The 17,379-nt window shown below is 40.2% G+C and overlaps 1 protein-coding gene across 1 annotated transcript in view; it reads right to left on the reverse strand.

Annotated features, from left to right (window-relative positions):
- The window catches only part of SCIN (scinderin), an 86,573-nt gene extending 76,410 nt beyond the window's left edge, over positions 1-10,163 (reverse strand). The window contains exons 1-2 of the mRNA XM_004602219.2: positions 9,965-10,163; positions 3,217-3,371 (exon numbers count right to left, since the gene is read on the reverse strand). Coding sequence (XP_004602276.1) covers positions 3,217-3,371; positions 9,965-10,163 — 354 coding nt within the window. The remainder of the gene's footprint in view (positions 1-3,216; positions 3,372-9,964) is intronic.
- Between the last annotated feature and the right edge of the window lie 7,216 nt (positions 10,164-17,379).

A 17,379-nucleotide genomic window follows, 5' to 3' on the forward strand; every position in this document is an offset into this window, starting at 1 on the left:
TAGAAATGGCACAATGGGCTGTTGTTTGGAGAAAATGAGATGCTACAGGTGTAAGACTTAGCACACCCCTATCAGCCTGATGTTAAATACAGCATACTAGTCTTTGCTACTCTGGTGGTAAGTAATCTCCACTTCCACATTTCCTCTCAACCACTGTTGCAACTGAATACTGTCATCTGCTCAATGTTACTGATGATAAATCAGTAGCGAAATGATTTTTTTCCTGATAACTTTGACCTCAATTTGCAAATATTCTCTTTCTCTTATAAAGGGTAGATCTATGGTTGTTTCAATGTTGGCAATTAGAAGATAACTATACAACTCTTTACATTTTTTTTTATTTATCAATTTTGTTTTCAAGCCAAACTCAGAAGAGTCCAATCTTATTCCTGGCTCTGAGCTCAGAGATCACTCCTAGCAGGGCTCCGTGGACAATATAGGGGATTTGCTGGGGATCAAACCCAGGCCAGCTCTATACAAGGCAAGCACCTGACCTGCTGTACTATCTCTCAGCCTCCCTCAAAAAAAACTATATATTAAAAAAAATGGAGGCCACACCCATAGTGATGGAGGGAGCTAGGATCGACCCCAGAAAATGCTCAGGCTTCTCAATCATCAGGCAACATGGGCCTGATGGTGCTCTGAGAACACCAGAGCCACCCCCAGAGAGTCATAGAGAGGTGGGGGCTAGGGAGACCACATAATGCCAGAAATCAAACTCAAGCTTTCAGCTTTCTACCACTTGGGCTTCCTCCCAGCCCCTGTAAAATTACTTTTTTCTAAGTTTACTTTCAAATATGTATTCAGAAGTTTCATTTCAGAAATCCCACATTAATCACCAGGAGTAAGAACACTGGAAGCCCCTACAGATTATGCATGTATAAAATAGGTATTTTGGCATTTAGTTTAAACCTTAATCATTACAACAGTTACTTAAGGAAGTTGTTCTTACAGTCAATGTACATTTGAGGAAATGGAGCACAGAAAGCTAATACACTTTCCTGAAAGCAAACACGTCACTGTAGCAGAAAGGGGTATACTTGCTTTTAGTAACTGTAAGATCCAACTTATTAAAATGTTTAGGTTCATTAATATAAAGAAAATTTCAGTATCATTTAACATAAACGATGACAACTTGAATTAAAGTTCTTATTTGTAAATTAAACAAATAAGAGGCAATACTGGTTAGCTGCTTCCTACTTAGGGCGTTTTCTGTAGTAAAATAATGATTTCTAGAGACATAAATATTAGTCTTTTACCTTGATCATGGCGGTATTATGAAATATTCAATTATTTGAGTTGCTAGATATTCAACATGTTCACAAAAGTCGTTATAAGGTAAAAGCAGACATAAACCCTAGCATCTTACTATGCAAATTAAATAACTATTCGGACTATAGTTTGGTTCAAACTTTAGTTCTTCACTTGGGAAGGAGCTACAAGGATTTGTGAAGGGACTCTTGAAGCAACTTTTAGAGGATGGATTGCTTCTGCAAAGTTGGACTCAAGAAGGCATTCTTCACACTGCACATTCCTGAGGGCAAGAGACTTGGTGAAGGATGGTCCATTAGCAAGGTCATTGGAGAATACAAATTACTAAAGATATTCTTTACTGAAAGTTGTCTTAAGTCAATAGAACTATTTAACTTTTTGTTTTTTAAGTTTCAGAAGTAAAGCCATATGTGGATTACTGTTTCAGATCAATACACAGTCTGTGCAGACATATGTGTGAATATGTGTGAATATGTGTATATTTGAATGAACATGTGTATATTTTAATTTGTGAAGCTAAGCCACACACATACTCAGCTAAATGTTTTCCTTTATATAATTTCTAAGACTTTCCTTTATATAATTTCTATGAACTATTTAGGAAAGAAGAAATGTACCTAAATTTGTGTTAAATTAAGTTGTAACTATAATAAATTTTATATAAGTTATTCCAGAACATTTGAGATTCTTAGGTTTTAGGCTATTTGCTACAAATTCAGAGATTGTTTCTAATATCAAAAGGGAACTGGCAATTCCAGCTTGTAAATATTTAATGGTGGAAGTAACTTCATAAAATATTATTGGTATATAAGAATTAGCTGAGCACTCAACATTTTATTTTATTTTATTTATGTTCTTTGGAATTTAATTTTTGTAATGGTGGTTGTCATTAAGATCACATGTTTACAATAGTATGAGTATACAGTTTTTTTTTTTTGCTTTTTGGGTCACACCTGGCGATGCACAGGGGTTACTCCTGGCTCTGCACTCAGGAATTACTCCTGGCGATGCTCAGGGGATCATATGGGGATGCTGGGAATTGAATCCGGGTCGGAGGCGTGCAAGGCAAATGCCCTACCTGCCGTGCTATTGCTCCAGCCCCTGGTCTTGTATAGTTATTTTTTTAATTTTATTTTATATTTACAAGGTTGTTCAAATGTAATATTTGATTACATTTAATATTTGAACACCATTACATCTTCCCACTACTATATTTCCATCCTGAACCCCAAACCCTGCCCCCAAAACAGAATTGAAATAATTTATTTGTACTGTTTGTTATGAATAACCCGCTAAAAATGTTCTAAAAAAGGTTTCTTAGAGGAAAGTGTGTGAAGATTGCTGTATTTCACCCATGAGCCATCAAGTTTTTCTTTTTTTTTTCCTTTTTGGGTCACACCTGGCAATGCACAGGGGTTAATCCTGGCTCTGCACTCAGGAATTACTCCTGGTGGTGCTCAGGGGACCATATGGGATGCTGGGAATCAAACCCGGGTCAGCTGTGTGCAAGGCAAATGCCCTACCCGCTGTGCTATCGCTCCAGCCACGCCATCAAGTTTTTCTATAAGAGATTAGTAACATGTTTCTAAAGGTTGGCCCTTGTGTGCTTATACACACACACACACACACACACACACACACACACACACACATCTGTACAAATATATTTCCCTAAGACTGGTTGCCTTCTAATCTTTAAGATTTTATTACCTGACTTTTTAGATTAAATAAATTTAGAATATTTATCATATTATAGCATACATTAACATATATATAGCTTTTATAGGAGATACTGATAATATAGTTTTTATGGAAGATATTAATAATCTTTGAACAAATTAAAAACTAAAAATTTCCCTTAGTGAACTTTTATTTTATGAAAATACAAGGCATGAAAAAATAAAGAGAAATCAGTTTCTAATGGAATCGAAGAGAGCTGCTTACCTTGTACTTCAGACCTCCTTTGAAATAGCCAACAAAATCAGTAGACTCATTGCCTTGAAGCTCTCTATTCTGCACTGGCTTCCCACCCAAATAGTCATCCATCTGAACAGTAAAGATGGCAGCCGCAGTGCTTTCATCCTGTGTACACTCCTTTCCTGAAACAGCAAATGAAAGCACCTTTTACTGAGCACTGAAAAAGGAGTAAGGCAGAATTTCTGATATCATTAAAAACAACTTTTTCTTACATTTCAATGCAAAGGGTCACCAACAGAACAACCTTTTAGCAGTGGGTCACTATCACTGTCATCCCGTTGCTCATCGATTTGCTCGAGCAGGCACCAGTAACGTCTCCATTGTGAAACTTGTTATTGTTTATTTTTTTGGCATATTGGAGTGATAGCACAGCAGATAGGACGTTTGCCTTGCACGGGTTCGATTCCTCTGCCCCTGTCAGAGAGCCTGGCAAGCTACTGAAGGTATCTCGCCCACACAGCAAAGCCTGGCAAGCTTCCCGTGGTGTATCCATTATTAGCAGTGGGTATAATACAAAATATCAGTTTGCTAAAAACCAGAATTTGTTCCTTCATAAAATTCTTTTTTATTTTAACGTATTTTTGTTAGTTGTTCTGGGGGCCACACAGAGCAGTGATAGGGGACCAGGACCATTTATGGCAATTCTAGGGAGGCTATTCTATGCCAGGGTTGAACCCAGGCCTCACCAGTAAGACAGGCACTGTATCACTTTGAGTCACATCCCCAGCCCTCCATTTTTTAAAGAAAATTTAATTTATTTGGGGGTGTTGTGTGGTTAGGCTCACAACAGTAGTGCTTAGGGCCTACTCTTGACTCTGTGCTATCGGATCACCCCTCGTGATGCTGAGGAGACCACAAGTATTGTGGAGAGGAGCTAAGTTGGCCACATGCAAGTGCCTGATTTCATGTTCTATCTCTTGGCCTACCATCCTCTGTTTTAAATTTTATATAGAAACTCAGCAATATGAAAAAGTTCAAGAATAAGAAATATATTCCATTAGGATTCAAATGAGCCTTCTTTTGGTATAATCAGGCAATTTAAAACATTTTATGTAATTATTTTAGTTTTTATTAAGACCAATCTCTATGCTTTGATATGTCAGTATGATAATTTTGTAAGAGAGAATGAACTTTACAGGCCTTAGAAAACAATGTCAGGAAAGCAAGTGGATTTCGAATGGGGAAATGAATAAGGCTAACACTGTCCCTATTTTTTGGTCCCAGTGTCTCCCTCCTCCATTTAGCTGGTAGAAAATAATCTTTAAAAGAAAAGGAACGGGTCATTGAGTAACATCTATTGAATACTAATGTATGTAATTGTTTTTTCAGGACTTTAACAGTTACCACACATTAGTTTCATGTTTAAGTACAGATTCTACACAGGCAACTTCACAGAGATAGAAAAAATTGCTCTTTAAAACCCTTCTAAGAAAAAAACTATTTATTTATTTTTAAATTGAATCACCATGAGATATGCAGTCACAAAGTCATTCATGATTGGGTTTCAGTCATATAATGTTCCAACAACCATCCCTTCACTAGTGTACATAAGAAAAACTCTTAAAAAGAAAAAAATTGTCTTTGTGAGCACGGAGATCAGAGCTGTCTAGATAGACACACTTATCTCATAAAGCACAATTTGAAACCTATACCACATTTGAAAATAGTAAGTGATTCTAGAGATAATAGTAATATTCTTGCTTTGTAGTTCAAATACTAGTCTAGTAGTATTTTAGATAAACAATCCCACTTAGCCTTCAAGAAATTCAAAGAAGTAGAAACTGTTTTCTATAGTGCACTATCTAAGGAACTGGATATGAGGAAATGTCGAATAGCTTCTCTGAGAAGATGGAATTAAACGTTGGGAGATGAACACCCAGGGACAGGTTCTTGTATCTCTCTCTCTCTCTCTCTCTCTCTCTTTGTCTTGTTTTTTTTGGGTCACACCTGACGATGCTCAGGAGTTACTGCTGGCTTTGCACTCAGGAATTACTCCTGGTGGTACTTGGGGGACCATACGGGATGCTGGGAATCAAACCTGGGTCAGCCACGAGTGCAAGGCAAACGCCCTACCCGCTGTGTTATCACTCCAGCCCCGGTTCTTGTATCTCTTAAGCATACATCTGACAAATTGTACCAGTAGTAAAATTGCTTTGTCTTGTTTTGGAGCTAACCTAGCTGTGCTCAGGGCTTACTCCTAGCTCTGCCCTCAGGGATGCTGCCTTGTGGGCTTGTGGGACCAAATGGGTGTTCCAAGGGATTTAACCCAGCTCAGCCACATGCAAGTCAAGAGCCCTACCAGCTGTACTATTACTCTGGCCCCAGACAATAATAAAAATTTATGTATCTATTTATTCAGATTCTCATTGGCAGTAAAATCACCCATGGTTATTTATCATGGGTAACCGACATAAAAGTTTAGAATCTATACTTCCTCTATGGGTAACCAACATAAAAATTTAGAATTTATATCTCTATAAAAGTTCCTCAATTAACTCTAACTGAAAATATTAACCAAAATATAAAGAGTCTAGGGGCTGGAGTGATAGCACAGCAGGTAGGGTGTTTGCCTTGCACGCGGCCGACCCGGGTTCGAACCCCAGCATCCCATATGGTCCCCTGAGCACCACCAGGAGTAATTCCTGAGTGCAGAACCAGGAGTAACCCCTGTGCATTGCCGAGTGTGACCCAAAAAGAAAAATATATATATAAAGAGTCTAAAGTAAATGAATAAATATATGAGTAAATCAGTAAACATATGAGTCATATTTCTTTTGCAACACTCCCCTCAGTCTCAAAGGGCACCATGTTGCCAGTCTCCTCTCAGAAAAACCACTTAGTAGATAGAGAATATTTGACATATTAAGTTGTGAATTTGCAGATATGAAAATATACACATAAAAATACACATGTAATTCTGTAGTGCAAATAAACTCTTGTGTAATTCTTCTGCTATGTCCCTGTCCATAAATAAGATTTAGAAAGTCTTCGTTTCTGTACAGCAATGCTTTAAGTGGGAAAAAAATCAAAGTTAATATCAAAGACCTGAGGGCTGGAGTGATAGCACAGCAGGGAGGGCGTTTGCCTTGCACACGGCCGACCTGGGTTCGATCCACAGCATCCCATATGGTCCCCGAGCACCGCCAGGGGTAATTCCTGAGTGCAGAGCTAGGAGGAACCCCTGTGCATTGCCGGGTGTGACCCAAAAAGCAAAATATATATATATATATATATATCAAAGAACTGAGGGATAAAGTATTTGACAACATGCTACGAACAAGTTGGAACTTAAATTTCTTCAGGTAGTGTAAATGGACAGGCATGCAATTAATGAGATAGTTGGCAAGAAGTAAAGTGCATTAAACTAGTTCTTTATTAATGCTTATGTATTATACAAAGTTAGGAGTATCAGAACACATAAACTAGAGTTCTTCTTCTAAAGAGATCTAAAGGTCTTAATGAAGTCAATACCAGGCTTTGAATATTAAAATTAAAATCAAATTCACTGTATTATCATTGAAATTTAAAAGTTCAGAGGCTTCTGAACTTTTCCTGTCAATTCTGATTTTGACTTACTTTTTGTATATTACTTTTACTGAGGTAATGCATGGGCTGGAGCGATAACACAGCAGGTAAGGGTGTTTGCCTTGCATGCGGCTGACCTAGGTTTGATTCCTCTGCCCCTCTCGGAGAGCCTAGCAAGCTACTGAGAGTATTTCGCCCACACGGCAGAGCCTGGCAAGCTACCTGTGGTCTATTCGATATGCCAAAAACAGTAACAACAAGTCTCACAATGGAGATACTACTGATGTCCGCTCAAGCAAATCTATGAGCAACGGGATGATAGTGACAGTGACAATGATGTAGTCCATGTTGTCATATTGAATTCTGATCTGGTTTATATGTGTATATGCTGCAAAATTCCTAATATTGTTTTAAAATATGATGTTATAGAAAACCTACTGGTTGAAAGGAAGGCGAATGAGCTAATTAATCCAATATCTAACTATCATAAAAAATTTTGTCAAATTAAGAATAGAAAGAGACAGGAAGCAGGCAGATTCCTCAGTGGGAGAGCTGCTTTGCATATGAGTTCAGTCTCCCACCCCACCCCACACTGATCCTCAGTGCTGTCCTATACCCATCGACTGTGATCCCCTGGAAAGTCATTGTGAGTTTTGGTGCCACAACATGTGTGGACCTTCTGTTCCAAAACCAAACCCCAGAACTCAGGCAACATTCATTTCCTTGTTGGTTTTTTTTTTCCCTCCATGCACCTCTATTTCCTGATCAGTGGAGAGCAGCTGTACCACACCTTGCAGTGCCCAGGGCCTATTGACAGCTGTGTGTTCATGAGTCACTCCTATCAGTGCTGGGCCCATATGTGGTGCCAAGGATGACACTTCTCTGTTTCCTATGATCCTAAGACTTGTGTGTCCTTCATATATCACATTTTACCTGTGTTATATTGACTTTTGTCTTCCTTCTGTTATTGCTGCTATTGATATAGGCTACTCTTGGCAGTGCTTGGGAGTGTGTGCGTGTGTATGTGTTTGTGTATGTGTGTGTGTGTGTGTGTGTGTGTGTTGGGGGAGGAAATGAATCAAACCTAGGGTGTTGTTTTACCACTTGATTCTCATCTCCAGACTTCAATCTTTATCTTATTGTACCTTTGAGTTTATAAACTTTCAAAGATTAACAAGTTATTCAATGTAGAGCAAAAATCCTTAAATAAATTAACTTGCTATAAACATACTATTAACTTCAGTTCTAGCAGAACTTTAAGATCATTAAGTATTTCTACCAAAAACATTTTATTTAGGTGTTAAGTAGTTAAATGAATAACTGAGTTCAAGGGAGTCTGTAAAACCTACAAAACATAGGGCTTAAGGAACTAAATTAGATAAGAAATAGAGTTGAACTTTTTAAAAGCTCTTTGGAAAATGTTTGACCACATGCAATTTGACTGCTGTCTACAACAAAATAAAAATTACTTTCACTTTTTTTTTTTTTAGTGAAGCAGGGTAGTTTTCTTATGGAACCAAATTTGCTTAGAAAGAAGATGAGAAAGAGGGTAAACATGTATAAGAGAGAACCAAGTATTTTCCAGAATGGTAAAAAGCAATAAAAAAACAAAGAGACAAGCAAGCAAGATACTGCTTAAGGGAGAACTCAGGCTTGAAGGGCTTATTTCACATTTTAATGCACCAAAGTGACAAACATAATATGTTGGACAGCTATCATGAACCATGTTCTGGATAGAAAGACCAAAGTATATTATTATTAATGTTACTGTTTATTACTATTACCATTATCATTCCATCTGGCAACATTCATTCATAAGGGCAGGTTAGAAATTTAGGCTTCTGTATTTTTTGGAACAGAAATAAAGCAAGCACTGTCTTTCAAACAGTACCAGTGGCTTTACAGTGGGGAAACCAAAACATGTTTTGGTTCAGCCTCCTCTAGCACACGCAAAACCTTAGTATCAAATGCTAGCATTAATTGCCCTAGCCCCAGAATTTCTCATTGGAAATGTTAACTTTCAGTGTTCATACAGAAAATAAGACTTTTCCCCCCTGTCATTTTGTTCCTTAATATTCTTAAGTATTAGAAACTGAAATGTTGGCTTCCGGGAACTTCAACATGTGTGTGTCTGTGGTTTTGTGCTATTTCCCCATAAATTCAGGAGTGAGACTAAAAATAAAAAAACTCAAGTTCAGGGAGGCAGGCTAATTTTAAAAGAAGCCAATTAGGCTCGAATAATCAGTATTTTGTTAGACGGGGTGTGCCCGCTGCCACAGGATCTCGCAGGGAGAGGCTGGACATTAAGAGGATGTTTACGAGTAAAAGTAGAAGGTGGGAAAGTAGAACACACAGGGCCCAGTGTCTGAGACCTGGCGTGAGCGCAGCCCCAAATAATTACTACTACCGAAGGAGCCCGTCTGCTCCACACTGCACTCTTGTTCAAATAAACAACAAAAATTTAAAAAATACGATTTCAACGAGGCATCTTGGCTACATCAATAACACACAAAGCAAGCTATTTATACTGAAAATATCTGTATCCCCCGCCCCCACGTCCCCACACCCCACATTATTCCCAAATCACCAACATCCAAATAAGTAGAAGTTTCTATTCTTAATAAACCTGCCAGAGCCAGAGTGACGTCTTGCAGGTGGTATCCTGTTGCCTGCAAAACATCGAGAAATGCACGAGCAAACAACAACAAATTTTAAAGTAACTTTCTGTTTAAAACACTTCTCGCCAGCGGCAACGGATGTCCACAAACGTGTTTGACTTCATCTTCGTGCAAGGCAAACCAGGACTGGACTTGCCAGGTGAGCGGGACTTTAAATTAAAGGCGAGGGAGCGCTCGGCTAAGCGGTCCTGGGCGGGCCTGAATTCGCAGGCTGGTGGGGGAAAGGTGGAGATGCTGCAGGCACCAAAGCCCGGGTGGGCGGGCCACGGCAAAGGTGGAAGTCAGCGGGAGAGCGTGCTCGGAATGCACCGCGCGGGTCTTTGGCTGGAGCTGACTCAGGCTGGGAGAAAGTGACCAGGCTGAGCGCGGCGCCCCAAGGGGCTTGACGGGTTTCTCCAGCCACTGGGATGCGCCACCCTCTTGGCGCGCATCCCTCAAATCTCAGGTCCCCGGGGACTGCGCGCTTTCCCGACCCGGCCGTTTCGGGCTCCCGGGACCCTACCCCACCTTACCCAGCCAGAAGTGCAGGCGGTAGGTGAAGCCCCGGCCCGCCTGGATTGTGTGCAGCACCAGGTAAGCATCCCCGACGTAGAAGTCGCCGTAAAGGCTCTTCGGCACCGGGACCAGCTGCAGATTCTCGACCCTCCAGACCTGCAGCCCCGCCTGCTTCCCGGCCAGGGCAAACTGCTCGTGGTACAGCCCCTGGGCCATGGTTTCGGCTCGTGGTGCCACAGGTGTCGACGGCGGACCTCGCTGACCTTGGAGTCGGACTAAACCTTGACCCGGTTCCCCCTACAACTTTATAGTTAGACCTGCGGGGGAGGCGGGGCCAAAAACGGGAGGGGACTAAGTACCTCGCGGGAGTCGCCGCAGAGGAGGGATCCACACCCTCTTCTGAGCTGCTAGGCTGCAGCTCCCCGGCGGTGGGGAACCTCCGAAATCTGGAGATTGGGAGGGGGATTTATAGAATTTCCTGCAAAGGTCTCCTGTAAGGAAGTACATTGTTCCCCGGCACTGAGGAGATTAAGAAACTCGGGGGGCCAGGGAAATAAATAGCTTGGTGGTCAGAGGCGCAAGAGCCGGGACTCGAATTAGAGTCGGATCCCTGACACTGCAGATCCCCCAGCCTCGACACTGAACCTTACAGCCCCTTGCACTTAATTGAGTGTCGCGGGGGTCGGGGTAGGGGTGGGGGTGGGGGTGGCTCCCTGAGCCTCTGTCCTCTGTTTGGGAGGTTCTCCCATCCCCCAGCCCTCAACCCACACCAACCATTTGGTTTTGTAGTCTTTTCACTGGCTGTCCAGGTAACAGCAATCATTCTACGCCTCAGCTGCATCCTTTCTTTGGCCTGTCTAGAGATTCACCCACTTTTAAAAATGCCATGCAAAAACACCATGCCAGGTTACAGAACTGGGTATGAGCCTTTAAGGCTGAATGTGTGTGTGGGTGAGTAGGAATAACACAGAGCTAGGTGAATCCCCGGGGGTTCAGAAGCTGTGATTTAAGCTCTTTGCTACTAACCTCCTCCTTTGGCCAAGAAACTTGTCTGTGTCTATGGGGTGTGTGTGTGTGGGAGGCGGGCGGGGGAGATGGTGCCACGGGGTGGGGGAGGAGCCAAATAGCAGAGAACTCCTAGGAAGTTCTCAGACTCGGTTGTTTGTGGCTCAGTTATTGTGGTTGGGTTGTCTTATAGATTACATATGACTTGGCTTCAAGGTGCCAAGTTTTATTTTGCTCTGTTTCCTTATAGTTGTACTTTTTCACCAAGGGTAAATTTAGCATGTAAAACTACAGTGGAAATATATTTATCTCACATTCGTTTAACTAATTATATTGTAAAAGTTATAATATAACCAATTATATTGCCATTATATTACAATATAACCAACTGTATTACGAACGTTTTTTATTATTGAAAAAAGAAGATAACTCAAGGTGTTATTATTAAGAAAGCTAATATTTATATATGAGCATAATAAAATAATATTTACATATAAGCATTTTGGGGTGACTATTTCCTGAATTAGAGGCGTTCCTGTAAGGACACTAAGAATTTTTCCTTTAATTTATATTATTAGAAGTATCATATAACTATCATTTAAAAGCCTCAAAACTACAAGGTGTGTAGGTACAATTTAAAAATAAACATTTACCTCCATTTAATTTTCCACTCAATTTCTTCCCCCTTGGAGCCAACTAAATTACCAGTTTCTTGTGCGTTTTTCCCAGTGATTTTCTATATTCTTTTATCTACAAGAATATAGTTAATATAGTAATTCTTTTTGAACAGACACATGGACAGACATCGGTATATAAATATAAACACACACTTATCATAGGGTTTCCTCTTTTAACCAGCCACTGATATTCTATTTTATATGCGTAGCATGTTTGACTTTATCATTCAAGTTCATCGGAATTTAAATTATGCCTTCTTTTTCTAATTCAGTGTTGGTAACAAGATTTTTGGTGTAATTATAAGTGTGAGCTAAACTCCTAGAAATGTAATTGCTATAAGGGTGGGAATTAAGTGGTTTTGATAGTAGAGATAATTCTGAAACCAGCCACTTTCGTTTCCCGTTCTTCTTCATTGATGGATTGTCGCATAGATTGCCTTAATTCAATTCCAGCTTCCATCTATTTGTTCTGAAGTGGCAAGTTACTCAACCATTAACAATCCTCATGCTTAAAATGAAAAATAAATGTATTCACTATAAAGATTTCATTGAAGTGATATGCCATAAGTAAATCATGCATGTCTGTTACATTGGGCACATCACGATCACTATCACAAAATCCCGTTAATCACCGATTTCTCAGGCGGGTTCAGTAACCTCTCATTTCGTCCTTTCCCTGAGATCTTAGAAGTCTATCTCGACTCGGCCCTCCCAAGGATGTCGCACTGGGGGCTCTTTCAGGGTTAGGGGAATGAGATCCAGCTTGTTATTGGATTTAGCATATGAATACGCCATGGGAAGCTTGCAAGGCTGTCCCATGTGGGCAGGAGATTGCCAGTTTCTCCCAGAGGGAGAAGTAGGCTACAAGATATCTCTTGTATCAGAGAGTCTCTTGCCCGCACGCCTGGCTATCTTCCCCAGGGCCCCTCGGAGGGGATGAGCTCCAGCTTCCCTCCCCACCCCGAGCAGAGCTCCTGGCAGCCAAAGACCACTGGAACCTAGCTACAGCCATGCTCAAGGCCCCTCTCCACACGTTCGGACAGACCTCATGCATGAAGGTACCGGCAGAGGAACCTGGATGAGTGTGATCCCATCAACGGCCAACATCCAGAGAGAGATTTAAAAGCAAGCTCTCAGAAGAGAGTGATGCAGAGAGTCTCTTGTCCGCATGCTTGACTATCTTCCCTGGGACCCCTCGGAGGGGATGGGCTCCAGCTTCCCTTCCCACCCCAAGCAGAGCTCCCGGCAGCCGAAGACCACCGGAACCTAGCTGCAGCCATGCTGGAGGCCCCTCTCCACGCGTTCGGACAGGCCTCATGCATGAAGGTACTGGCAGAGGAACCCAGGTGTGTGTAATCCCATCAACGCCCAACATCCAGAGAGAGACTTAAAAGGAAGTTCTCAGAAGTGCGCGCGGCCGCATACATATTTGGACGCATACAAATATTATATATATATATATAATATACATATATATTTCCTTTAAATTTGCTTTTTCTGCTTTTTTTTTTCCAGGGGTGGGGAAATTGGAGGGCAGGATTTGGGACTACACCCAGTAGTGCTCAGGGCGTCTTCTGGGCTCTGTGCTCAGGGGAGCACTCCTGATGGTGCTGACAGACCATGTGCAACAGCAGGGACTAAAGCTTAGTCATCTAAGTACTAAGTCATCTTGTATTACAATAGTACAAGGCATTGTACTATTGTGCCTTACCCATTGTTAAATCTCGCCAGTCCTACTCTTTTCTTTCTGATTCCATTGACATCATGAATTCACTTTTAGCACTATCACTTTGCTTCTGCGTGCAAAAGGGTCCTCAAAAATGTTTCTCAAATTCATCCCAGTGGCCCACTTCCCAGCCACTATGTTGATTCCCATTTCAAGAAAGACATTTATTGCAGTTGAGAAACCTATTTTTACAGCATGTCCTTAACTCGGGTAGAATCCACTTTTGCTCTTTTCAACTGATTGACCTTAGACAAGTTACTGAATATAATTGTGACTTGGTTTTCTCTTCATGGAAAGGGATAGGTATTAGTATTAGATTGATAAATATAAATCTGGAATAACACTTGGTATAAGTTACAGTGCACGCAACTGAGATTGATGACTCATTAATATTTTTCCAAAACCATCTTCTATGAATGTTTCCAGAAACTTGTTTAACAATGGACTACCATTCCATATACAATGAAAATCTCTCTCTCTTTCTTTCTCTCACACCTTACTCTTAAAAAAATTTCTTTCAGTTATTGCTTTTCTTTCATACTGCAGTTGAACTGAACATAGACACCATCATCATTATTTCTGTGACTCCACTAAGTTAATTCATCTGTGTTCTGAATGTTCTTGATATACTCTTATACCACTTATCATAATCTAAATATACTCTCTTTTATCAAATAGACTGACTTAGGATTATATTTATTTTATTCTCTTTTATGGCATTACAAGTTGAATAGTTGTGGGTTGATAGCTGCTTTGGGATTAAATATCATTTAGAAATGCATTTTAATCAATCCTCAGTCTAGAAAGAATAGCCAAGGTGAATAAGCTATATACCAGGAGTCACAGGGTTTGAGGTGTGAGACCTGTGGTTGAATGGTTATTTAGGATAGGTCACCTTGTTCTAAAAGATGGTTAATGCTCAAGTGAAACTGTAGTAAATTTTTGAGTAAATAACTTGATTCATATAAATAATTTTACAACTCAGGGAACTATGTTTTTAGAAAAATACAAACCCAATTGGCTTCGGATTCATTATTCATTCCCAAGATAAAAAATAGAAAAGTTAGGCTGCATCTTATTTTTTCTTTATAACAGAATTTTAGAAAATTAATACATGTTTAAAAAACCCCTTTTTTTCTAGGAGAGGTGAATGCTTCAAGTGTGTTAATTTCTTTCTTTTCATCAAATAAAATATATTTAAGTAAAAGCACATCCCTAATACTGGTAGTTCTACCAAACTGTAATAACAAATTTGCTTTACCAACTGATAAGAGGGTTTAATCATGAACCTGTACTCAGAAGATCAAGTGTTGTCAGTATGAATAGACATAGTATATGAAAATATCCTGAGAACATAATCAATAAACATGGTAAATAAGCAAAAAGGGTCCTTGGTTCAAATACCTATTAAAGCTATGTGAGATGATTGAAAGTGAAAATGCATTCTGGGGATGGGAAGCATATTTTCTTCAGACTAAGTTAATTAGAGCTCTACTTTAAATTTCACTGGGTTCTTTAAACCGTCAGTACCTAGAACCTCTCTGTTCACAAATTAGTTTAAAACTAAACATAACCCTATATAAAGGCATGTTCATGGGATGGGGATGGTGAGGAGGTGGCAAGGGTGGTAGGGAAACCCTGAAGGGAAAAGGTGGAGAGAAATCAGGCACTATGGTGGTGGGTCTGATCAGAATGATGTATGAATCCCTAGCATTGACAGTACTGTAAAATTGTAAGTCTGTGGTGGCTAAAATAAAATTTAATATAAAGTGAAGATACACTGTTATGATAATACTGTAATGTATGCTTAAATCCTTGTAAGCCTACTAATAACAACAGGTAGGTTCAGCACTGTCTTCTCACTATTTTTATTATGTATAAAATACTTATGGTTACTTTATACAAAATAACTCCATGCGATAATTGCAACAAGACATTATCATGGCATTAGTAATTTATGTAGAAAATTCTTGTGACCGAAAGATTGAGGACTCAAGATCACGCCAACATTTATGATTTAGAATGACAAATTCTGCTTATAACTTATGATTATGCAAATGGAGATAATAAAGATAACTTTGATTTTAAAATATGATGACATTTGAAATAACTATGTTTGAAATGTTTATAACTATAATGACTTATTTTAGCTGGTCATGAAAATGCATATTTTTTACCAATTAGCATGAGGAATATTTTATTGTCTTACCTGAATGTTGTGAAATAAAATAAGCCATTGTAGTTACAAACATTTCAAACAGTTTTACCTGAGTGTAGTGGAAAAATTAGGAGTAAAAGCAGGGCCTCACAAATGCGAGGGAGGTAGTCTACTACTGAGCTACATCCTCGACCCTTACATGAGTATTTGCATATGAGAACTATGAAAAAAAGATTGATGGAAATCAAGCATGATAAGAGCATCATTTCATACAAATACAAAAAATTAACATTCACCTGTATCACTTATCTTCCCGTTGATCTTTGATTTGCTCGAGCAGGTGCCAGTAACATCTTCATTTGTCCCTGTCTCATGCTAGTGTAGCCCAGTGATATCTGCTCGCTCCAGGAAGAGGAAGACCCTCAAACCGTCCATTCAGGGTTTTAATGAAGAAGTCTGACCATCTCATTGGTGGGCAGCCACATAGTCTTTTGACGTCCCGTGGAATCCAGTCGGTAACAGCTCTAGTCCAGCGGTCATCTCTGAATTGCATTACATGTCCGGCCCATCTGATTTTTGATGCCTTGGCAAATGAGACAGCGTCCCTGATTCTTGATCGTCAATGGAGGTTGGAACTCCGAATTCCTTCTCTCACTTGAGTGAGACATGATACTCCTAGCATGGCTCTTTTGATTCCTCTTTGGGATACCCAAATAGCGTTCTCATCCTGTTTGCATAGGGCCCAGGTCTCTGAGGCATACGTTAGTGCAGGAAGAATGGTGGAATCGAAAAGATGTGCCCAGAGTCGGAGGTCCTTCGTCCTCTTAACCACTCCTTTGGTGCTCTTGAAGGTGTTCCACGCTGCTCTCTTCCTTCTGTGCAGTTCTGGCGCCAAGTTGTTCCTCATGTTGAGTTCTCAACCCATGAGCATATAGCTGCTGCATTCGGGGATGTTCATTCCATTGAGAGCAAATGGAGCGTCAGGGACTAGTTTGTTTTTCATGGGCATTGTCTTGTTGAGATTCAGCTGCAGTCCGACCTTTCCACACTCGAGGTCAGCCAGCATTTGTGCTGCTTGGCTAATGTTTGGCGTTATGAGAACGATGTCATCAGCAAAGCAGAGGTGGTGTAGTTGCCGACTGTCTATCTTCACTCCCATTCCTTACCATTCCAGACATCGCATGACATTCTCGAGTGTGGCACTGAAGAGTTTCAGTGAAATGGTATTGCCCTGCTGAGCCCCTCTCTTTACGTCAATGATCAGTTCCTTGTAGAATGGTGAGATCCTGGTGGTGGATCTGTAATACAGCTCGCAGAGGATCTTGATGTATTGAGTTTGAATGCCCTGTTTGGCTAGGGTTTTGATGACCGCCTCAGTCTCAACAGAGTCGAAGGCCTTCTTTAAATTGATGAACATTAGACAGAGGGGCATCTTGAACTCTCTCGAAACTACAATGAGTTTGGTCACCGTGTGGATATGGTCGATCGTGCGGAATCCTTTCGGACCCGGCTTGCTCACATGGTTGTCTTTCATCTAGTGTTCTGCCTATTCTATTCAGGATGACACGAGCTACATCCTCGACCCTTACATGGAGTATTTGCATATGAGAACTATGAAAAAAAGATTGATGAAAATTAAGCATGATAAGAGCATCATCTTGTTGTACAAATACAAAAAATTAACATTAATTCACATAAACCGAATAGCAGATTGTTCATAATAGAGGAAAAGTTTCTTCTTGCTGACCAGAAATAATTTTCTTTAGCTAATTCTCTTAACACAACCTCCCCTTTTGTATGTATAAATGAAGCATTTCATTTACTACTCCTTTTACTCTTAGCTCCACGTTATCTTAACATTGAGGT

The sequence above is a fragment of the Sorex araneus genome, chromosome 1 (genome assembly GCF_027595985.1).
Source record: "Sorex araneus isolate mSorAra2 chromosome 1, mSorAra2.pri, whole genome shotgun sequence".
In the NCBI taxonomy this organism is placed as follows: domain Eukaryota; kingdom Metazoa; phylum Chordata; class Mammalia; order Eulipotyphla; family Soricidae; genus Sorex; species Sorex araneus.